The 23,671-nt window shown below is 44.9% G+C and overlaps 1 protein-coding gene across 1 annotated transcript in view; it reads right to left on the reverse strand.

Moving 5' to 3' along the window:
• The window catches only part of P4HA1 (prolyl 4-hydroxylase subunit alpha 1), a 36,503-nt gene extending 17,585 nt beyond the window's left edge, over positions 1-18,918 (reverse strand). The window contains exons 1-8 of the mRNA XM_054382567.1: positions 18,887-18,918; positions 11,604-11,720; positions 10,597-10,693; positions 7,436-7,587; positions 5,892-6,029; positions 2,488-2,727; positions 1,352-1,542; positions 380-556 (exon numbers count right to left, since the gene is read on the reverse strand). Coding sequence (XP_054238542.1) covers positions 380-556; positions 1,352-1,542; positions 2,488-2,727; positions 5,892-6,029; positions 7,436-7,587; positions 10,597-10,693; positions 11,604-11,691 — 1,083 coding nt within the window. The 5' untranslated portion in view covers positions 11,692-11,720; positions 18,887-18,918. The remainder of the gene's footprint in view (positions 1-379; positions 557-1,351; positions 1,543-2,487; positions 2,728-5,891; positions 6,030-7,435; positions 7,588-10,596; positions 10,694-11,603; positions 11,721-18,886) is intronic.
• Between the last annotated feature and the right edge of the window lie 4,753 nt (positions 18,919-23,671).

A 23,671-nucleotide genomic window follows, 5' to 3' on the forward strand; every position in this document is an offset into this window, starting at 1 on the left:
CAACTTGGGCAAACAGAGACTTAGAAAAACTCAGAAAACCAGACAACCAACCAGCCAGATGACAGATACACAACCTAGCTGCAGGAGGTTTGTTTGCTGCTGCAGAACACTCTCCTGATTGAAACAGCACACCCCAGAATTGCCTACCGGAAGAGTCTGACAGCCCTGCACTGCTGTTGCCTGGCTCTCTCAATCACACACAACCTCCAGTTTCCTGTCTTCTTCAGAGCCCATCACCAAGAGCTACAAGGTTAGAGAAGCAACATGTCACACACCGTGGACACCTCTGTATTCCAGGAGACAGAATTCCACACACTCATACTGAAAACCCCATGTGGAACCGAACATCCCACAAGGCAAACAAGTGGAAGGCATTTACCCTCGGCTTTGCCAGCTCTTTCACAGTTTCTATCTCTTCATCGGAGATGATGTCAAGGAAGCGAACAATTCGAGGTTTGTCCCACTCGTCCTCCTGTTTGACAGGGCCCAGGATGTATCTAGGATTCCTGTTTCCATCATAGTACCGGCAGAAGAGTCTTTTTTGTCTCCGAGGAGTCTGCGAGCAAGGGGAAACATGAGATCATCAGAGAACTGCTACATGACACTTACAAACAGGAGACAGGAACAGTTCACTTTCCAGCCTTAATCAGAATCCCAGAACGGTGGGGATTGGAAGGGACCATCCAGTCCAATCCACCTGCTAAATCAGGGTCTGCCACAGCAGGCTTCCCAGAATCACGCACATTTAGAATCTCTCCAGAGAACAAGACTCCACAACCAATTTGGGCAGCCTGCTACAGGGCTCCAGCATCCTCCCAAAGAAGTTTCTCCTCCTTTTCATATGGAACCTCCTGGGTTCCAGTTTGTGCACACTGCCCCTTGTTCTGTCACTGGGCACCACTGAAAAAAATCTGGCCCCATGCTCTTACCCCACCCCTTGGGGAAGATCCCCTTTCAATGCTTAGTGTTACGTTAGAAGTTCAAGAGGTGCTTTCAGTTTCAGAAATGAGTGTTCTGAGGACATGAACCTTACTCTGCAACAAGCAGTACTTTACATAGTGCTACTGCAAACAGCTATCACTAAAGCAGTACAATCACTGCTGCACACAGACCTAGATTTGTAGCGTCCCTACGCAGCTCCTAGCACTGAAGCAGTGCACCCAAGCTCGCCAGCTGTGCCTGCAGCAGCGTTCCTTTTTGTCTGCTGGAGAGAATGAAAGGGGGAAGAAATCCAAGAGATGCTAGCCCTCAGCCAGCTGCTAGAACCACTTCCCTGCCTTCATGCCACAAAAAAATTCTTGACACAGTTTGGTTGGTCTCATACATTTGAAAACAGTCTACTCCACTTTACCATTTTGAGACCCTCCCCACGGCACAGCATTTCGTACTTCCTTCTCTCGGGCAGGTAATCCTTTTTCTTAACCTCAGTTTCCTTCTCTGCCTGGTCTTCTGTATCCGTACCAGACTTGTTTGCTTCTTTCTCCTTCGCCATGATATATTCAAAGTATTTCATGTTTCCGTTTGCTCTTTGGTGTTCAGGATCTAGTGACAAGGAAACAGACAATTATCACTGGCAAGCTTCCCACTGGTGAAGAAGTGTCCAGAAAAGGCTATTCACAAAAAGAAAGAGGAAACAGATGCACACCACTGCTTCTCAAAGAAATAGGAAATGTCTACTCTGCATTGGAAGCTTTCACAGGACAGCTGAAATTCCAAGCTGAACTGGAAGTGATGCCAGCCTGCAGCATGCACATATCCTTACTATCTGAGGAAAACACCGTGGGCTTCCAGAGCTAAGAGCTCTCAAAGCTTTTTCAGCTCCTTCACCAGTAAGAAACCACTTACTGTGAGGGCAGGATCCTCAGCAGACACAAGGGTCCAAGTACCAAGGTAAAGGGTTTGGCCATTCCAGCTGATCTCCCAAGAGAGAGGGAGACGCAAAGGAGCAGTACAGGAGAGAGCTGGGACAGTGCAGCTGGCTTTAAACCTAAAAGCCTCCCTGATGGGAATTAAGGTTTCTGGTGACAAAGCTTTTAACAACCACTAAGATTGCAGAATTAGCTTCAGTTCATTAGTAAATGATTCTTGTTAGCCATTGGTGCATTGGGTTTACTTCCGAACTGCCCAAGGCATCCTTTACACAGTCAATATTTACACAAGCATAAACACTTCTCATATTTCATTAAACAATCTTAGCTCCCTGGACTGCATTCTGTATTTCTTCCTCTTCCAAGTTTTTCATCTCAAGTGTGCTCAATTTACATTTAAATCATTGCAGAGATTTTGGTATCCCCCAATTTAGTTTCAGCTTCATTAATTTCATTCTTGCCTGTACCTGTGGGGAAGCACTCTCAGAACAACAAAACCAGACAGAGCAATAGATGCAAACTTCAGGCAGCAGTGACTAAGACCAGTTAAGTGGTTAGAAGGCAGCAGTGACAGGAGGCAGAAAACACCTCCACAGAACTGCAAGCCTCTCTCTCATACCCAGTTCCAGAAGGCGTTTGGTGAGCATCATGGCTTTGGCCAGATCCCCCTGCTGATACACAGCATAACTCAGGTAGTCCAGAATGTAGACTTTATCTGCAGAAGACACTTCTCCCTCATCCAGCTGTTTCAAAGCTTGTTCCATCCAGAGCTCAGTGTGGTAGTAGTCAGCTTCGGTGTAAGCAATCTTTCCAAGCTCAAAGCAGTCCTCAGCTGTTAAGAAGGATTTGTGCTTCACACCTGTATTTAAACAAACCAAGCAGAACTTACACAGGATTCCAGACCAGTCCTCAGTTATTTCTTACTCTTCACAGGGTAGTTCAGTTCTCTTCATCAACATCTCCCATCTGTGGTGGCTACTTACTGAACTCAGTTTAAGTATCTAAAGCCTGTAAATCCTTGGCAGAACACCTGAGCAGTTGGTTAGATGCAGCTGTCTACTGCCAGAACACCAGCAATTAGCTAAACGTCTTTACCGTTAGTGGAAAAGGAAACAAAATAAACCTTCCTTCTTCAAAATCCCAAACTCTTTGAGCAAGGAAAATGTGGAGCCAAATGTGAGGATTAGAAATGTATTTTCAGACATTGCATTATCTCTTTCAAAATGCTACTGAAGAGTCCTGTCAGCAACAGCTTAGTGGGGGAGGAAGAAGAAAACATCAGGCAGTAAATTCCCAGCTGCTCAAGAGTTTTTCAGTCAGTCATTTTTAGAAACTTTTGAAGAGACTTCTGAAAGATTAAAGCAAGAGTAAGCAAATTACAGATTCCTATTTTGGCCACTGTAAATTAAGGCCCAGTAACAACCCCCAAATTTAATCTTGTAAAAAGGAAACAGGGCCTACTACTTTCATAGCTAAAATTACATCTTAATATATCCTGAACTTCCAACAGCAGCTTCCACAGCTGTGTTCAAACAAGGGTATTCTTCTGCTGAAGACATGCCCCAAGAGATTAAATAGCTGAGGAGACAGCCCATGACATGCTGTACCCTACAGAACAACCTTGTTTCTGCCCACTAGTTAAACACCTTGTGGCCCATGCTGTGATGGCCTCTCATTTCAGGTTTCTGAGCCTGAAGCTAAGTTCTGAACTACCACACAAAGGTTATGAGTGGGGTTTGGCAGTGGTGGAGTGCTCTCAGACAGAGATCCTCTGGAATGAGTAACAGGTTGCAGGGCCATAGGATGGTACATTTAGAAAAAGCAGAACAGGTGAAAAGCTAACTCTTAAAAGCATGTCTAATTTAAGACAGCAATCATCAAACAGGGTTGATAGTTAATATTTAAGAAACAGCCTGCAACAAAGGAGTGACAGGAAGTGTTAAGAGATATGGCAGTAGTTAAGACTGATCAAAATGTGGTCATCTGTCAGAAATTCCCCAGGAAAAAAGAAGAGGAGCACAGACAAGTGACCACATGGGATATTCCTCTCTAGATCTCTGGAGACCAAACTATTGTCCTTTAGAACTTCCAGGTTCTGCCATTCCGCTTTACTGCGGAGCCTTCAAAAGCAGCCGAACACTGTGGTCCACTCCAGGAACTCCATCTTGTACTTTTGTTCTAAGGAAACAGTAACAAACTGCTCATTGTGTTAGAATGACTCTGCAGGGCTGCAAGACAGCCTTGAACTGAACCCAAAAGCAAAGTTATACATCATAACATATAAAGCCAATTACCGTTAATTTTATTAGGCATCTGACCACAATGAGTGCTTGCAAAAACACAGATGGATTGTAGAAAGTTGATTCTTTGCCAGTTGGCACAGTACTGTTTTCAAACAGAGGGAAAGAGGGAAAGCTCAGCAGAGACTCTTCTAACAAGAAGTATGTATGCCTTCCCCTGCACATCAGCCTATTAAAGACTACCTCAGGCAATGCCACCTAAGCTCAGGTCTGTGTATGCATCATGTCTTTTTCAGTTTATACATTTTATGAAGTTTAAGTTCAAAGCAGCTTCTGTCACTCCTAATCTGACAGGTCCCTCTTATTCATGGATAATGCTACAACTTCCAGTATCTCTAGAAGAAAGCTGGTGAGGGACCTTTAAGGGTGTCAGGACTAAGGGGAATGGATCCAAGCTGGAGGAGGGCAGATTTAGATTAGATGTTAGGAAGAAGTTCTTCTCCATGAGGGTGGTGAGGCACTGAGGTTGCCCAAAGAGGTGGTATAAGCCCCATCCCTTGAAGTTTTTAAGGCCAGGCTGGATGTGGCTCTGGGCAACCTGATCTAGTAGAAAGTATCCCTGCCTATGGCAGGGAGGTTGGAACTAGATGATTCTTGAGGTCACTTACCAACCCTGACAATTCTGTGAAAATGCATTATGCTGTGCAATAAAACTGTCTGTCAGGGCTTAGCTACAGCAACACAAGAAAAATGCTAACTCAGACAAGATTTTATTGTTATTTGTTTTTTATTAGGAACTAAAACCACTAAAATTATCTTACCATAACTAGAAGAAAGGTGCAGACTTCAGCTGCAACTTTATCAATTTGTACCACAGGCAGAAAATGAGCATGGCTGCAAAGATGATCAGAGGGCTGGAGCACCTCCTCTATGGCTGTGAGAGTTTTGTCTGTTCAGTTTGGAGAAGGGAGGGTTCCAGAGAGACCTTATAGTGGCCTACCAGTACCTGATGGTGGCTACAAGGAATCTGGGGAGGGACTTCTTACAAGGGCTTGTAGTGACAGAACGACAGGGAATTGCTTTGAGTTGGAGGAGGGGAAATTTAGACTGGATATTGGGAAGAAATTCTTTACAATGAGGGTGGAACAGGTTGCCAAGGCAAATTGTGGGTGCTCCCACCCTGAAGGTGTTCATGGGCTAGACTGGACAGGGCCTTGAGCAACCTGATCTAGTGGAGGGTGTTCCTGCTCATGGCAGAAGGGTTAGAACTAGATAATCTTGAAGGTCCCTTCCAACCCAAACAGTTACGTGATTCTGTGAGTAGGGTGAGGAGAATGACATGGCAAAGGAAGAGTCTCAATTCAAGAAACTTGTGCTCCGTGTGGTGAGCTTCACCCATGTGCACTTGGGCAGCATGCCAATGGAAGGAAGCCCTCAAGGCAGGGAAACCAGGTGAATGTAGTTTCTACTAGGACCACAACAGCAACAAACCTCACAGCATACCAGGGCCTATCAGTTCTTCCTGGGCTCCTCCTCACCAGCATAGCCTGAAGCAACAGGTTCCTCTCTTGAGGTGTGGCAGAATTAAACTGACACCTACAGGAACCTACCTTCAACAACCCACATCATACCATTTCTCATAAATCCTTACCTAGCTCAAAGGTTTTCCTATTGTTACCTTCACACTACACAGTTAAACAAGATTGAGCAAAGTCAAACGCTGTGTAATTGGGACATTTACAAGTTCACAGTGTCTGCTGAAAATAACATCCATGACTCTTACCTGGAAGATTCCCTCTTGAGAGGGTGTCTGTATCCAAATTGTATGTGTCTTGGAGCCTCAACAGGGCTTTGGCTGCACCAGTCTGATCTTCATCATTTGGGAAAAACTGCCGCTGGATAGTCATGTTGGAGATGAAGCCTGGGAAAGACAGGGAAACATTTGGCCTCCTGTATCCCAAGGATTCCATAAACCCTATGCACAACATGACTCCCTGCTTGGGGAGAAACCTAACATTTCAGGAAAGGCCATTAATAAGTCAGGAAGAACTATGACCCCTGCAGAACATCAACAAATACTGTAAATGTCTTTCTGAAGGACAGGAGCACCCCCTTGATTTCATGCAGAAACTGGCTTTGTCTTAACAGGTTAAAACAAACAAAAAATAAAGTTCTATACAACAAAAAGACCACCCTGGCTTTAAGAACATTACAGATTGGTAGTTTCTGCACCCATTCCCCAGAATCCACTTTCCAAAAGGCTTTTCCTTCAGTAAAATGGAATTTACAAATCATTCAGAAGAGGAGAAAAAACAAACAGTGCTAAGAATAGCAGTGTTGAGATGAAGGCTGGTCAATAAAAAGATGAAAACCAAAAGTGCTGCAGACAGCTTCTGACAAGACTTCAGGCAACTGAGCAGCCGTTATGAACCCAGTTGCTTTCTGTGGACATTAATATATTCACATGGAAACTTGAGAAACACACAAAGTTATAAAGGTTTCTCAAGATCCATCTGCACACAACTCTGGATTGAACTCCAGACAATACTGAAAAAGTTAGCATTTCCATTATTTACCCTTTTTGTGTCTGTGTGAAAAGAAAGCAAAGAAGCAATCAAAAATAACTTGGAGGCTTGCACAAGCAGCACCAGGGTAGCGTTTACAGAAGACAAGCAGGTTCTGTACAGTAAAAAAATATTATCTCTGAGAACTGTTCGCTGGTCATTAGAGTCCCATGACATCATCTACCCTGCTAGAAAGATTTATACTCTCAGGTGAACACGCCTGCTACTGCTGCTTTTCCTGCAGAGCTACTGCATCATCTTCCCTCCAGTGGGAGAACTGGCACAGTCAAGTGGCTGGTGGGCTGCTAGCATCACAAGGGAAAGATGAGGTTTCCAAGTGGGATATGACGTACATGAAGCAAGTCCTGATCTTTTACAAAATCTGAAGTATCCAAGGAGATAATTCAGTTAAAACATCACGGTTTTCCCATATTTTTGTAAAGCTCAAATGACTGCAGAAACTAAAATAGGCTGCCCAGGGCGGTGGTGGAGTCACTGTCCCTGGAGGTGTTCAAGAAACATGTGGATGTGGCACTTGGGGACGTGGTTTAATGGCCACGGTGGTGTTAGGTTTGAAGGTTGGACCCGATCTTAAAGGTCTCTTCCAACTGGAACGATTCTACGACAGAAAAATGGCAGATCTTATAGGCTGAGTTCTCATGAAGGCACCCCAAAAGCAGCCTTACAAATCTAATTCAAACCATGATATGTTGAGTCAATGCAATTATGATGTGATCCTTGTTCTTACCACAGGCACACTTACCATCTGACATGTCCTTCAGAACCAGGCTCTCCAGCTCACTCCATTCTGTGTTGAGCCGCTTCATCAACTTGAATGCATTTACAGGGTGTCCCAAAAACCCCTCGGGATCTTTTGTGGCGGTGTCTGTCAGCTGGTCCAACTTCTCTGCCCATCTGGAGGGGAAATATACATTCATTGAAGCCTCTTGTAAAACTCTGCCAATACTTGGTAAAAATGATTTCAAGCTACTCAACGGTCTTTGCTAATCAAAGACCCAGCTCAAATTGCAAGCTCTTACATTATATTGATATAGAAAGCTCTCCTAGAAGGAACAAAAGGGCCTTTTTTCTTTTATTTTTCAATCTTCTTCCTCAGCTGTAGCCTAAATCTTGTATTGCTCTTGTGGTCTTTGTTGGAACACAGCTGGACTAACTCCTTCCTACAGACACCACATGCAGCATGCCAGCAGTTCCATTCGGAGTTCTCATGCGGCACTAATCGAAAACAAAGCTTTACCCACATTTTGCATCTATTTTTAAATGCTCTTTTTTTCTGAAGTTTACAAAAAGGTGGTTCAATGCCTGTCTCGAATATTTTATGTTTTAGACACACTGTTAAATCTATGACAGTCCCTTGTCCCCCACCACAAAACTCCCTTCCATACCACAAGCCTGTATTAAGCAACACAGAGTTCTCACACTCCCAAATGGGGAGCCCAGACCAACTTTCTGATGCCAGTGGTCACCTGGGGTGTGTTAAGAGGAGCGTGGCCAGCACCTCTGAGAGAGGTTCTCCTCCCTGTTTACTCTGCTCTAGTGAGGCCACATCTCTCCAGTTCAAGAGGGACAGGAAACTACTGCAAGAGTCCAGTGGAGGCTACAAAGATGCTGAGGGACCTGCAGCATCTGTGAGGAGGACAGACTGAGAGCCCTGGGGCTGTTGAGCTTGGAGAAGAGCAGCCTGAAAGGGGATCTGATCAATGATCAGCAAGAGCTAAAGGGCAGGGGTCAAGAGAATGGTGCCCAGTGACAGAACAAGGGGCAATGGGCACAAACTGGAACCGAGGAGGTTCCACCTGAACAGGAGGAGAAATGTCTTTCCTGTGAGGGTGCTGGAGCCCTGGAGCAGGCTGCCCAGAGAAGTTGTGGAGTCCCCTTCTTTGGAGAGATTCCAAATCCATCTGGACATAGTGATCCTAGGCAAACTGCTCTGGGTGCCCCTGCTTTAGCAGGAGGGATGGACAAGATGATTTCCAAAGGTCCCTTCCAACCAATACCATTCTGGGATTCTGTGCTCTACAAACCTCTCCAAGTCTACCAGGGATGCTAGTTATGGGCAATTCCACCAGCTGAAACACACACAGACACCTTCCAACAAGGACTCTGTTGTTTTAATGGAAATGTGGGGAACCTGCTGCCGCTTCAAGTCAGAAATCACACCAGTCATGCTACAAGCATCCATGCTGTGCTACTACGTGTCTGCACAACCAGACTTCCCCTCCATCCAAACCCGTACAGATCTAGATCATGAAGACAGGTTAACAGCACCCTGAAAACAGGATAAATGAGCTGTAAAAAAGCCACACCCTGCAGAGTATACCAAACTTCAACACCAACACAAAGCAAGCACAGAACCTGTAGCCTGGGGGGGGGAAGCTCTGTACAGGAGCCAGCATTCAGCTTGCTCTGAAATCTGGTGTGCCTGAGTGAAGCTGCCTGCTTTACCTGAGACAGGTAGGTGTGCACAACTGTTAGAGGGGACACTGTTTGCATTCACTCTTCCCACACCATCTTGAGTCATTCTCCTATGCTCTGACAGTCCCTGTCTGGGTTCTTGCCAGCAGTAATGCAAGTAATGGGGTTCCCTCCAAAGACAGAGTGCTCAAAGTGCTCCTGTGGACCTGCTGTAGCTTCTGGCAAGCCAAAGACTGAAAAAAGCAATTTCAAGCTGTACATTCACCTTGCACATGGCCAAATCCACCCTGTGCCTCTCACTGCATGGCCATCAAACCTAAAGAGCAGCTGAAAGTCACTGCAACTGTGAGCCACAATCACAAGGCCAGGATTTCTTTTTAGCAGTTTGTTTCATCAAAGCTTCCACCACAAGGTGTGAGTCAGCATCTGCACTTCAAGGAATTACCAACTTTCACCAAATTTAAAATCAGCAGAAGCCACTGAAATCCCTCAGCCAAAACAGAGAGCCCAAAAGCAAACAATGCTGGTATCTTCCCCCCCAGTTCTTCTACCCCTCTGCCACAGCCATTTTAACTTTTCTGACCTGAGAGCAAGCATCTCTAATATAATAAAACAGCTGTAATTCCTTAATGATAATCTGTATTTTAGATGTCACATCAGCACACTCCCACCTTAATTTGCAGCTTAATGTGTAACTTACAACATTCTGAACCTGTGAGCAATCCCAACTCTGTATTTTAAATAATTAAAAGTGAGTCCAAAAGAACTACCTTTTTTCCTGGATAGTAAAATGCAATACACAAAGGCTCAAAATTAATGCATTTAGCAGACTGTTTAAATATCCTCATGACACACTGACACACACTTTTGGAAGCCAGGAAATCATCCTGTTCAGAGATATCAAAGTTTATTTCTAGCTCTGGTAAGATCTGACTTATAAAGCTCTAGTCCTCACACCTATAGAGCTGAGGAATGTAGTAATGGCAACAGGAAGGTCTCTTATCCTTGTTAAAAGCAATAAAAAAACGTTTTATTGTGCTTTATTTATAAATATAGCACCTTGAAAGAGGGTTATTACTATTCATTGTTGAGCCATTCATAAACACAAGCAACACTTTGTAGAGCTCCAACATCTAGTCTATCACTGCACTCCTTACAGCACCCATCTGGGGACTTTCTGGGTTTTAGTTCCAACTAAGCAAATTGTCCCTGAAAGACCTACACCCCCTCAGGAATTATGTGCAAGCAGGAATTTGAAAGTCAATGTCTCATGCAGAAACCAAGTTGATTTCATCATTAGAAAGCAGCACAAAACAAATCAAAGGCTCAGAGATAACAGCTTAGGAAAAAAAACCCAGCAAAACCTGCTAGTCTAAGCTTTGCCTCAGAGGAAAAATTCCACACATTTAATCAGCCTTTGGGAAGTGCTTTTTACATAAGGGTAGATTCAAATTATTAACTATGAGCATCATGAAACAAGTTCCTTACTTTTTGATCTGTTCCAGCTTGCTTTCTTCTGCCTTAATGTAATCTTTTAGTGACACCACCAGATCTTTTTCTGTATTAATTAAGTCTGTCATATGGCCTAAAAAAAAACAAATTAATTTGGTTAGACAAGGAAAATCAAAAAAACCCTATGAACTGAAAAGAGAGACATCCTTCCTGTCTTCCACTTACTTCTCCTCTTCAACTATTTCCTCCCCAACGTCCTTCTGCATTTGCTTAAATAGGCCTGAAGAAATATTTGAGGGAAGCTTCTTGCCTTTTATTTTTTATTGAAGGAGAAAATCTCCTGCTGGGCCAAGCTTGTTGCTATGGAAATTAATGTAATACCATATATTTATTATTAGAACTAATTTAGGATTCATTTGGCAAAAGAATGTAGGTTGCAATAGAGCAATTTTTCATCCAAGCATACATAATGTAGAGCAAATAAAGACAGGGCTAGAGCAGCACACAAAGCCTCACATTTGATATACAATACTACCCCAGTGGTTTATTTTTACGATTACTTGCATAGCTTCAAGGGGTCCACTAACAGATTCTGTTATTAATTAGTAATTGCTTCATTTCCTGCAAGGGGGCAACTGAACTGGTTCATCCCAGACTGAAACAGTCCACATGTGTTCAGCTGTCTCCCAGGCTATCAGAACCTAGAAGAGAATATGCTGAAATACTGGTGGCAGTAAGGACCCTCTACAGCAGCTTGCTTGTTTCTACATATGTGCAACAGCCCCCATCAAAACTGTGTTTAAAATGCAATACCTGTTAAGAACAGAGTGAGCACAACACCTAGCCTGGGTTATTAGGCTAACTGGAGTGACTCAAAGTATGCTTCTCTCAAAAGAAAGAAGTCCATAAGAGCATAAGAACTCCTAAGTGGATTTAGTTCAGCACCAGTTAAGGCCCTGAGTACCATTAGTTGCAGGATCAGTTTTGAGAGCCATCAAGAAATTCTTGTGGCTCTGCAGCCTATACACCAAAGCATGCCTCACCAATGGAAGTGAAGAAGTCTGTATGGGCATAAGAAACTGGCAGCAAAAGTCCAAGGGCTACAGTACACCACATCTTGTTGAATGCCATTGTTCAACAGCTGTCACCTCACCAGGGACCTGTGGGGAAAAAAACAAAACAAAACAAAAACAGAACATAGGTTTAAAAAAAAAAATCCCTCTTCACCAGAGACATTCCCTTCAAAAGGGGCAGCTTATTCTACTGGGGCTGCCACTAGTCCTTGAGGTAGAAGAGTCTTGATAAGCTTGAGCAGCTCTCAGAGGACTGATGCCCTTCAGCAGAATTTCTCATTCTTCTGTCTCACATGGCAAAAGAACAACGGCTTGGAGACAGGGTTTTCGTAAGCACTCTTCATCTTTTTGACATCTAAGGCACACTGCAGATAGAGCTGTTTCACAAAGCACCAAAAATCCCCAAATCAAGCATTGAAAAGAAACCATTATACCAAGTTAAAACATATTGTTAAGTTCATTCACCCAATGGATAATGTGCTTCCTTAGATCAGACAGAAGGATGCCAGTGGAACAGGTCTGAATGAAAACCCCAAAAAAACAGGCCACAGAGCAAGTTACTGGCAGAATGCTGCTCTCCAGTTGCCACCATCATGAAGCCAGCCTTCCTACCTGATACAAAAGCCTGGTTCATAGCCAGTCCTTGGGTAAGTCGACAGCAGACTCTCAGGCTTTCTCCTACATACAGCTGCCAAGTTCTCAGCCTTTTGAGATCCTGAACCCTTTCAGCAGCCTGGGATTTCCTCACTACTGCATACTTTAAAAGTAATTATGCTGCCATGGAATTCACAAGATCTACTTTTTTTCCAAACAAAAGCTTAAACTCATGTATTGCATCTGCTCACAAAAATGAAAACAAAGACATGTTCTAAGAGAAACTGTTTTACAACTCTAAGGGCAAGACAAATGGTGAAGAAAAGAAAAAGAAAGGAAAAAACCCAAAAACAACATCACCAACAAGTCCAGCTACAAAGTGGTTTGGCAAATTTAGGGAAGCTAGCAATATGCTTTTGATTTTCATTCTGAGTCAACAGCACTGACAGCAAACCACATTCATATGAGGAAGGTGAAAACAAAAATCAGGAAAGGGTGAAAGTCACACCCACAGAACAATCATCCCAGCCACAAGCAGAGATACGCACAGGACACATGCCCTTGACTCCAGAGTGCAGGATCTCCTCTCACATTGTACCTGAAGGGTGCAGAAGCAGTTCCCTCCAGTCCCTTCCACCTCCAGCATTGGGGAAAGAGCAGTGCTCAGGTTTAGATTTACTGATTCTGAGGATTGACTCTTGGACAGGGCAAGTACAGTTCCACTGGTACCAACAGGAGTAACGGGAAACATGCATGAGCCTAGAAAAGCAGCACCATCTTCAGCTCTGTTAAATATCTGAAATCCGCATGACCACAAATTGAAGGGCTGAAACATTCTGACACTTCAACCAGCAGAAAGCAAGCAGTAAAGTAAAAATTTGGAGATGGAAGCCTGGAGGTCCTGTTTTCCCCAGATGAGACAGGCACCTCAGCCTCACCCATGCTCTGCACCAGCCCTGATGTTCACAGCTGCATTCCTCATCTCCTCCTCACTTCTCCAGCCCCTCTAGGCAGGCAGACAAGCTTAATCAGACTATTTCAAACATCACTACTACTACTAATAATAAAAATATTAATTCCCCCAAACGTTCATTTCATTCTGGCTCAGTTCCGATACAACTCACTACACAGTCCTCTAACATCCACACCGGTACAAGAGGGTGATCCAGAGACAGGAACTGGCAGCCAAAGACAGTTGTTCCAGGTTTACCTCATTCCTGAAACTCCAGCCCTAACCACAATGAACAAACACCCCACCTTCCAGCCAGCCTGTAACACCTAGATTCCAGCATAAACCAGGGATGCTACTAAGGTCTGTACAACTGTGCTTCCCTCTTCTGTGACTAGTGTCAGTCTCATTAAATGAGAGCTCCAGTGAAGTAATTGCTGTAAATTAATGAGTCACATGTGGAATTAAGTTTTCTTTCTGGCAAATTTTCTTTCACACTCTACTTAAAAGAAGCTGTGTCCCCATGCACAAAGACTCTGATGTGTGCCTGTAACACCTGTTAAAACCACTGCTCAGTTCCTATTTTGCTCTAGAGAAAGCAGAGTGCCTCCTGCTCACTCACCATTCAAGCTCATATCTGTGAATCAATCATGAAGCATAGTTCCATGACACCATATCTGCCAACATTATCATAGCTCAGAATTCATTGAACTATTTGCTTACTGCACTCTTTAGTATTGATCAATAGGAAATGCTACTAAAACACAAACAAAACAAACAACAATAAAAAACACCAAGAAGGTGATGAAAATTATGCCTCCTTTCCACCTACTCAGTGACAGCCTTCCAACTTGCACAACAGAATGATGCCTTAGAGTCTGTTTGAATAGGATGCTTTGGAAACAGTTTTTCCTCTTCTCTTACCCACCTTCAGGCCTACTCCAACACTAGGCTGACTGAATGCTGTTGCAGCCCTCCTCATGCCTTCACAGGCAAACAGAACGAGGGAGTGGCAATGGTGACAAACTGCTCGCAACATTCCAAGTAGGCACAAAGAAAAGGTTTCTCACAGTGACAGCAGTTAGACTCTAGAAGAGGTTGCCTGGAGCAACTGGATTACCCATTCTTGGAAGAATTTCAGAACTAAATGGGACAAGCCCATGTGCAGCCTAACCTACCTAACCTTCAAGCTCACTTGGTTTCAAAAAGGAGGTTATGCTAGATTACATCCAGAGGTCACTTCCAACTTCATTTTTCTGCCCTTTCACAGCCCTCAGATTCTCTGTCATTTGCAAGAGCTCAGACTTCTGTAATAGCTTTCAGTCACTCAAGATTACTTCCCTCCCAGACAGAATTCAGAGGGCTGGAAACAGAGCCCAAGGCAGCAGCCAGCCAAGCATTCATTGCCTTAACAGTAGTTGCTAAGTAGCAGGGCCTTCAAAACTACTGCAAAAGGATCAGCTACAGGTTCCCAAAAGCTCAGTAAAGATAGATGCTGGGAATCTCTTAGACACACAAGCTGCCAAGTAAGTAGGCTTAATTTCTTCCCGTCAGTGACATGAAGTAAAACAAGATGAAAATCCTCTCTGCATTATTCCTGTCAGTCTGGCTCTCCTCCTCAGCCACATCTTTCAAACACAAAGATGGCAGTTGAGCATCTCACAGAGGAGGGAACCCGCTACCCACATATAGAAGTGGGAGTCCAGATAACAGCTTTAACATAGGAGCTTCCCAAGTTTCCTCAAGAAGCGCATTTGCTAAGCTCTGAAACACTAAAACACAGCAAAGCAGGAACAAAAAACAAATGGGAAGAAACAGCAAAGAACAAACCAACATGCAGATGCAAGTAAAAGCAGCAGGTAGAGCAAAGATACTGCCAAGTGCAGCACAGGATTCTCCCAACAGTGGGAAAACATAAAAACTCCATTTCACAGGATGAAAAGTAGAGGCAGGGTTTTGGAGGGCTTCTAAGGAGCTCAGCTCTGCTTGACAAGTATAAACAACCTGCAAGATTGATGGGAAAGTGGATGTGCAGGTAGCATCCATGCAAGCAGAAGGAACAGTCAAGTTAAGGCACTGCAATATGATATAACCTCACAACAGTCAAGGTCACACCAATTGGTGACCAAAGCCTGAAACATTTAACTGAAGATGCTCATTATTCCAAGTCTCCTCACCTGCCAATCCCAAGTTCTCGGGTGCTTGCCAGCATCCAGAAAACCAGAGAGAAAATGTAAACTGACTGTGCGTTAGAACACAGTATTGGTCTGGAATAGCTCTTTCTTAATTCCAACACAGCTCCTCTATTAAGGTAAGAATTCAGTGACCTACTCAAAATTAACTCTGCTGCAGGGACAGGAGTCAGAACTGTGTGATCAAGATCCGCAACTTCTGATTTAAATGCTGGTCCAGTCTCATAACACTTACTGTATCCCACTACATGCAAAAATAGAATGATATATTACACTGAACTGAGTTTGGAGGGCAGTGGGGAGGACAGAAGAGGACAGCATCAGAAATGATAGCTGTTCACTGCACTGAACTTCTGCCTCAAGGACAACTCAAGTTATAGTCTCACGACTCAATGTGACTGGAAATAGTACTAAAAAGGAAAGAACTTTCCCACAGTAAGCACAAAGTACCAAGAACATCTAGTTGTCATTGTTGCTTAACAGTCTCACAGGACAGAAACATTAGGATACAGTTCTGTAAGTTCTCTACCATATTATATTTAAAGGCTGTTTTAAAATTAAGATCCAAGCAGTAAGAGAAGAAAGATATTCTATATTTGCTGCTAACAAAAGAACATACCATGTTCTAGGCTTCTTTTTAAGGACAAAGATGTAATGGAGGTAATCACACATACAATAATCTAATTAGAGAGTAGGATCAATTTTAGAGTCAATCAGGTGAGGAATTTTAAGTATCATTTACTGCCAGCTTGAAGATAACACTTGTGAGTCTGACTACAGAGCAGGCATGTTCAACTTGCGCCCCAATAAGTGAAGCAAGCTTTTTCTTGTTTTTCTCCAGACTGGGACTGTATGGACACAGCCCTCCGGAGTCCTTCCTAAGCAAAGACAACACTGGTGGTGGAGCAGAACACTCCCTCTTACTAGACATAACAAGCAAATTCAGAGAGAATCACTTCAGTTGGAAAAGACCTTGAAGATCAGGAGGCTATCCTTCAACTCATGACTCAGTAGAGTATCTATACAGAAACATTACACATAATTCAAATGTTTTAATTAAGGACGATTACAAAGAAAGCAGGGCAATTCCAGTGATCAAAAGCTGAAAAACTGTAACAGCTCTTTAACGCTGAAGCCTTTGCCCTATAGGTGGTTCTGCAGCAACGAAAGCCTGCTCCTCTCAAGAGGAACACCAAGTCTTTCTGCAGTTACACACAAGTGACAGCAAAGGTGCTGTTTCAGCAGACTTTCTTCAATTAAACAGACAATTTATCAAATAAAGTTCTTTCAGATAACTTCAAAAAAGCTTCTGTATCTATATCAACAGAGAGATGGAGTTTTCCTCCCATAAACTTTTATTTATCCTCCTTCCTTCCACAGTGTTAACTCATATCTGCCATTTAGAACTGCACTGGATATTTTCTACATCTACACCTCAAAATCCTAGCTTTTAAATGCTGGATTTTAAAACCATGCATTATGCAGCCATGTTTAACTCTCTATAGGACAGAAAGCAGCTCTCAATCCATAGCTCATGATGCATACACTAGCCTTGATGTTCAATCAAAGCCTCTACAGCAGCTCCTATTTCCACTGCCTCAGCTGGGTCAGATATGTAGGGCTACACAGAGAATTAGATCAGCTATTTTGTGCTGGGAGAGGCAGTAATTTCCCTCACATACATTTATCTCTGATTTGGTTTATCAGATGTCACAGCCTGTGCAGAGAGTACAGATCAAGAACTGCTTAGGACAGCACTGCCATTGGAGAGCAGTTGATGAAATGGTGCTGCTGCTTCAATGTCTAAATGAATTATAACAGCTAGAAGAGATGTGCCCACCTATGCCACAATCACTGCTTAAACAGCACGGCTAACACTCTTAGCAGAGAAAGATTTAGGCACACTCCTATTACTTTTGAATGCCTGGAGACTAAACGAATTTACAACAAAACAAAACAAAAGAAAGAAACAAACAAACCCAAACCACAAACCCCACCAAAACCAACCAACACCAAACTCAACCCCCCACCCCCCAAAGTAAAGCACAAGTTCTGTCAGCACAGAATAAAGAAGCAGTGTAGACTACTCTAGATCAAATTAAATGCTTTGCAGTATGCTTCAGGACATTCCAATGGATGCAACAATGACCCACAAGCAGTAATGCGTGCAGAACACTAAGACAGAGGGCATCTTGCCCCCAAAGCAGGCCTACACTTCCCTAACTGGGAACTCATGACCTTTACTTGCCACCTTGACAGGGTACTGTCAACATGCTTAGCTGAGTAGTCCTCGGCACTGTAAGAAGCTGCATTTAACGTTTACCTGCTTATAGCTAACAGCTTCTTTTATTTCCTAATACCTTGAGCATTAAAGCTTTACAAGTCTGATGTAAGTGAACGCTTAACCACTGCACATCTGCAACTCCTCTTACTGAATCCGCAGGAAAAAACCCCAATACTGTTAGAACTGAATGCTTCTGATATCTTCCCTCTGTAAGCTTGAAGTATCTTTCCTCTAAGAGCATCCAGCTTTCCAAGTAAACTGGAAGATTTACACTAAGCATGTATGACATCAGTATTTTTCTCTTCAAACAGCACGCTAAGAACCCACGCTAGAATTTTTCCTTCTAGTCAGGTTAGATCCCATCAAGATACCTGCTCAAGGGCAGAGCTTACTGCAAAGTTAGACGCATGGCAGGTTTTACATCATGCAGTTGGCTAACTCCAAAGCAGTAGAGAGAAATCAAGATAAACCTTATCCCTCAACTAAATGATTACTACGCACAGCGCCCGTGGTTACAAACACAATGTGAGACAACCTCTGCAGTTCTTGTGCAGAGTTAACTTTCCGTCCCAGGGACCGGGCGCTGCTCGCCAACTCCTCGGGCAGCACAAGCGGGGCCATCAGCTGCCCGTAACCCCCGCGTATTCAGCCCCACAGCGATACCCCCGCTTGAGGAGACGCCAGCCGGCGGATGCCTGGGGAGTGCCACGGAGCCGGGGTGGGACCGGCGGGCGGAAGCCCACCTCCGCTACCGTGTACCCCTTGAGGGGCGGCGAACCAGGCTGAGGGGGGTGTGCCGAGGCTCTGGACGGGCGGCAGCCACGTTTGAACGCCGGGTGCAGTGAACGGGCCACACGGCCACGGCTGCCGGGAAGAGGCAGCGGAGGAGGTGGCGGCAGGGTTTAGTCTCGCAGCCGCGGGGAAGGCAAACAGGCGGGCGGGCCGCCGCGGCCCTGCCTGCCGGCGCCCTCCCGCCCCCCTCCGGAGGCAGACGGCTCCCGTTACGTAACGGGCGGGAGGGCCAGAGCACCGACCCTTCGCCAGGAAAGAGCAAAGGATGAAGGGCCAGCAGCAGAACGCTGCCACGTATCGCGCACACCCACGCCCACAAGGCAGCCGCCGACACGGCAGCCGGACCCCGACGTTCCCAACACGGCACTACCGCCTCCCCCTGACCCACCCACTGTCACCAGCTGCGCGGCCGAGACGTGGGGCGGGCGCGGCGTGGCCTCACCTGAGCGGAGTGCGGCGTCTGAGGGGGCGCTGAGGGGACGGGGCGGCGGGAGAGCACCCCGCGCGCTGCCAGCGGCGTAACTCACCGCGCGCGGCCAGCCCGACAGCCTTTTATAGGCGCCCAGACCACGCCTCCCCCTGCCCCCCCTCGACCCGCGAGGCGGGGAGGGGGGCGCACGGGCGGCGCGCGCTACGTGAGCTCGGTCACAGCGCGGGGCGCTCCACTGCGCATGCGCGACCGATCCGGCTCCACGTGTGCGGCCGGCCGGCCCGCGGGGCACCCCCGGAGCCCGTCCGGAGGCACAGGCTGATGGCAGCGTTAAGGTTGGAAATGAACTCCGTCACCGGCTCCAACCACCAGCCCAGCACCACCGTGCCCACTGAACCATGCTATGTCCACACGTTTCTTGAACACTTCCAGGGATGGTGACTCCACCACCACCCTGGGCAGCCTGTTCCAATTGCCTGACCACTCTTGCAGCAAATAAACTTTTCCAAATACCTAACCTAAACTTCCCCTGCTGCAACTTAAGGCCGTTTCCTCTCATCCTATCGCTTGTTAATTGGGAGGTGAGACCAACTCCAACCTCCCTTTCAGGGAACTGTTGAGAGCCAGAAGGTTTCCCCTCAGCCTCCTTTTCTCCAGGCTAAACAACCCCAGTTGCCTCAGATGCTCCTCACCAGCCCTGTTCTCCAGACCCTTCACCAGCTTTATTCCATTTTTCTGGATTTGCTCCAGCCCCTCAATGTCCTTGGAGTGGGGGCCCCAAAACTGAACCCAGTACTCAAGGTGTGGCCTCACCAGTGCCAAGTACGGGGGTGGCATCCCTGCCCTGATCTTGCTGGCTACGCTACTGCCGATCCAGGCCAGGATGCTGTTGGCCTTCTTGGCAATCTGGGCACACTGCTGGCTTATCTTCAGCCAGCTATTGACCAATCACCCCCAGGTCCTTTTCTGCCAGGCAAATTTCCAACCACTTTCACTCAAGCCTGGAACATTGCATGGAGGTGTTTTGCATGAAGTGCACGGAAACAAGATGGAAATGGGGACAATCAAAACTGGAAGAACTATTAAGCAAGAAGTGCCTTTTGGGGGGTAAAAGTTTCCAGAAAAAGGCCTAAAATGCCTGGAGAGGCATGGGCTCACTGCCTACAGACATGCTGCCAGAATGTCAGCCATTCCCATTCCCACCAGCATCCCTCTGCTGCCGCAAGGAGACAAATTTTTGCTGGAGACCTTGGCCCCATGCTCCTGCTGAGGCCTCACCACCCCAACAATGAGGAGATGGCTTCCACAGCTCCCAGCTGACACTTCTGAATAGACATTCCAGACTGCATTTGCTTTTTGACCACAACAACATGTTGTTGGTGATTCATGTTTGATGCACAATTCAGTGTAATCCTCCCAGATCCTGGAGCAGGCTGGCAGCCAGCTATCCTCCTCTCCTCACAGTCAGTCTCTTCTCATTTCCCTCTGACTGGCACTTCAATTTCTGTTAATAAATTTCCTTCTAAACCAACATTGCACCTCCTGCTCTTCAGCGGGCATCATCTGCCACATTTCACAGCATGCTTTATGTTCCATCATCCAAATCCTTACTGGTAGCCAACACTTTTGCCAATCTTCTCCTGCAAAGCCCAAGTGAAGACATTTCCAAGCTGACTATACCTTCATCAAATACATTTCTGAAGCAGCCTCCCTCCTTCCAAGGCTTTCATCTAAACTGCTGGTGATCACAAAGGCATGCCACAAGGTGGTACCAAAATCTGTATCACAAAGCACATCACCTCTCACCCCTCTCTGGCACATAAGAGCTCTCAGCCGTCACAGAACAACATTAAGCTGCTTGGATTTGTCTTGCCACAACACATCTATCCTGACTGCTCTTTGTTTGCTCATAAATAAAACAGTAATTTGCTCATTGTAGTTCCAGCAATTAAGTTAAAATGAGGGACAGCAATAAGCAGTTTTTACTTTATTTTTGTATGTGAGCTTAAAGTAGAACCATCTCTTCACTAGCTTCAGATCTTCCTTCTTTATAGAAAGCCAATTTTGGCCTCCCCTGGCTAGAAAGGTTTCACAACAAGTGCAGAGTTCTGGCAAAGACATTAACATGGGTCAAAATCCTCTTCTAACATGCATTCTTGAGCAGTGCTACTGTGACCTGGCTTAAAAAAAACCCACCTTATTCCTAAGAGGAAATTGGAAGTTGTGGCGTGAACTAAGAGTTCTTCCCAAAACCTAGGCTGTAGCTGCAGCTTTGACTCCCTCAGCAACATCTTTTTGAAGAGCAAACATCACAACATGGGATGTAAAGCCCCATTTTGGGGAAGATTCTGAGATTATGACACATCTCATATGAGAAACAAACAACAACATGAGCTGAATTTAGTCATTTCTTGTCCAGATGTGTCCACACAGCTGACTACAGCACCAGCACTGGGAGAGCTGCTGCACCAGAGCAGGAAGAAGGCCAGTTTTTAGTGAAACTATTTGTCAAAAAATAAGTCTTTCTTTCCTCTTGTTTTGGTTGCCTTCCAACAGAAATACAACTCCTACAACTAGCAGGAAACACTGGAATGATATCCAAGCTTCTAGCTGAGGCATCTAGCTAAAGCTCTATTATTCAAAGAGTCCATAAGATCTAGCCAGAGATTTAATAGCAGCTTCTAGAGATTTGGCAAAACCTCACACATTGTAGAGGCTTTCAGATTCTTGCTAGCAAGATTTGCTGCTTTCTCATTATCTTTTGTACTGCTCAAGTGTTTTTAGAAAGGAAGGCAGATGGTGGAGAACAACAACAAGCTCACTAGCATGTTTAGTAGTGAGCTTGCTCCTATTGGTCAGCACAGGGCTGAAAGCAAAGAAATTTCAAAAGAGCCCAGGATTTTGGGATCTACCACACAGCCAAATCAAGAGTCATTTCCAGTAGTCATGGCATGGTCTTGTTCCATAAATCTGTTTCTTATCATTGCTTTCTTTCAGATAGAGAAAACGTACTCTTTTCTCCTGCCTTCCTCAACTCCAGCATAGTCACCCACGTTCCAGTCACATGAAGACTGAATGTAAACTTCTTTGTGCTGGACTGGTGCGTTATCACCGGCTGGCAAGTGCTGATGGGGTTGGGCAGCTCCAAGCAGGTCCTAGCAGAGCAATCTGTTATGTTAGCACCCTATTAAGAAGCACTTGCTGTTTCTGAGAACAAGAGATAGAACTGCAGCAGAACAAGGCTTTCAGGCCTTCTTTAGGATTTGCAGAGCCCTGTCTTTTTTTTTAGCAAACCCACCAATTCCTATGCAGCAAGCACAAGCCTAACAATGTGTTTCCTTTCCCAAGCAATCCTGTAGCGACACTCCATAGGCCCTAAGCTGAATAACACTAAAAGAAAGGTCCATCTAAACCAAGAATGAAGCACAAGGCCTCCTAAGAACACAGCTGTAGTGGCTCACACAAAGCTTTGTTTAGCCCATACTGCCTCGAGTTCTCGCTCAGGCTACAAACACTTTTAACTCTACTTAGTAACCCTGAATGAAGTTCTCTGTTCAGTATTTCCTCTCTCTTGAGCTACAACCATTTTGCATCCACAACATCCACTACCTAGCAGTTGCACCATCCCTTAGCCAGGGCATGGAAAGCTCCCTCCACTTGTTCACTAGGAAAACGGCTCCAGCTTGTTAGATTTGATTAATGAAGTTGCTGCATAGGATGTATGCAGCATAGCAAACAGTTTGTACCCATCCCTTATACAGGCTGAAGCACCAAAGCCTACCTACCCCCTTGCAGTAGCCATACTCCAAGTCTTTGACCATGCTTGTTGACCTCTTTGAACCTCTTCCAGTTCTTCAGTATCCATTTAGAGACCATGACCTACATGCACTGCTTTAAGGCACAGGTGAGTCATATTTATATCACACCATGTCAGCTCACACTACTCTTGGCTTTTTAAAGGTATATTAACAACTTACGTTTACCCTTTAAAAAGACATGAAGCCTCATGTTCATCAGACAGTGGCAGTTTAGTCCCAAAATTAAGTCATTACCTGCAGTCAAAGGGTTGGATTCTTTCATCAGCAAGTCAGTGCCAGAATTTGAGAATCCTTTCCAACCCACAGTAGCAGAGAAAGGGGAAAGAAAAAACCCACAGAAGAGCTGAAAGAAGCAAATCCCATGAAAAGGCCATTCATGGGCTTTTCCTCTACACCTGTGCAAGTGTTAAGAACACAGAATGACGAAGTTGGACAGTTTCTGTCTTTCAAGGTCCCCACCCTGAGCATGAGAAACTGGAGAAGTCCATCATACACGTAACATACACAGCACAGATTGGGTTAGTTTGCATCTGAAATTTAATGATAGAGGGAAAGACTACTCATTAACTTTGTCTTTAAAGAAGTGGTTTAGTCTTTCCTTGGCCTTCTCCTAAAAAAAGAAATATTTTTTCTTGCCAAGAGGTTTCTTGTGGCTTGACCATAAGTTTTCAATGGGAGCTTACTAGTTTGATGTATTTAAAACAATTAACAGTTGTTTTGTGAGGGGCAGCTGTTAGCAATTCTAGTGTTGGATGCTGCTTATTGCAGGCAGCTGGGAAGACACAAACAGAATGGCAAGAAAAAGCAAGGTTACTATTACAACTGTTATTAACCTTGAATTACATTTTCCAGGCACTTCTTTGGATTGAAAAATCCTTTAACCAACTGCTAACACCAACAGGAGTATTTTACAAACCATTATTTACAATAAACCTTAGCAACACAGGACTAAAGGTTGGCCTGTTTTGCCATCTTGACC

Source organism: Indicator indicator, chromosome 7, assembly GCF_027791375.1.
Source record: "Indicator indicator isolate 239-I01 chromosome 7, UM_Iind_1.1, whole genome shotgun sequence".
Lineage (NCBI taxonomy): Eukaryota > Metazoa > Chordata > Aves > Piciformes > Indicatoridae > Indicator > Indicator indicator.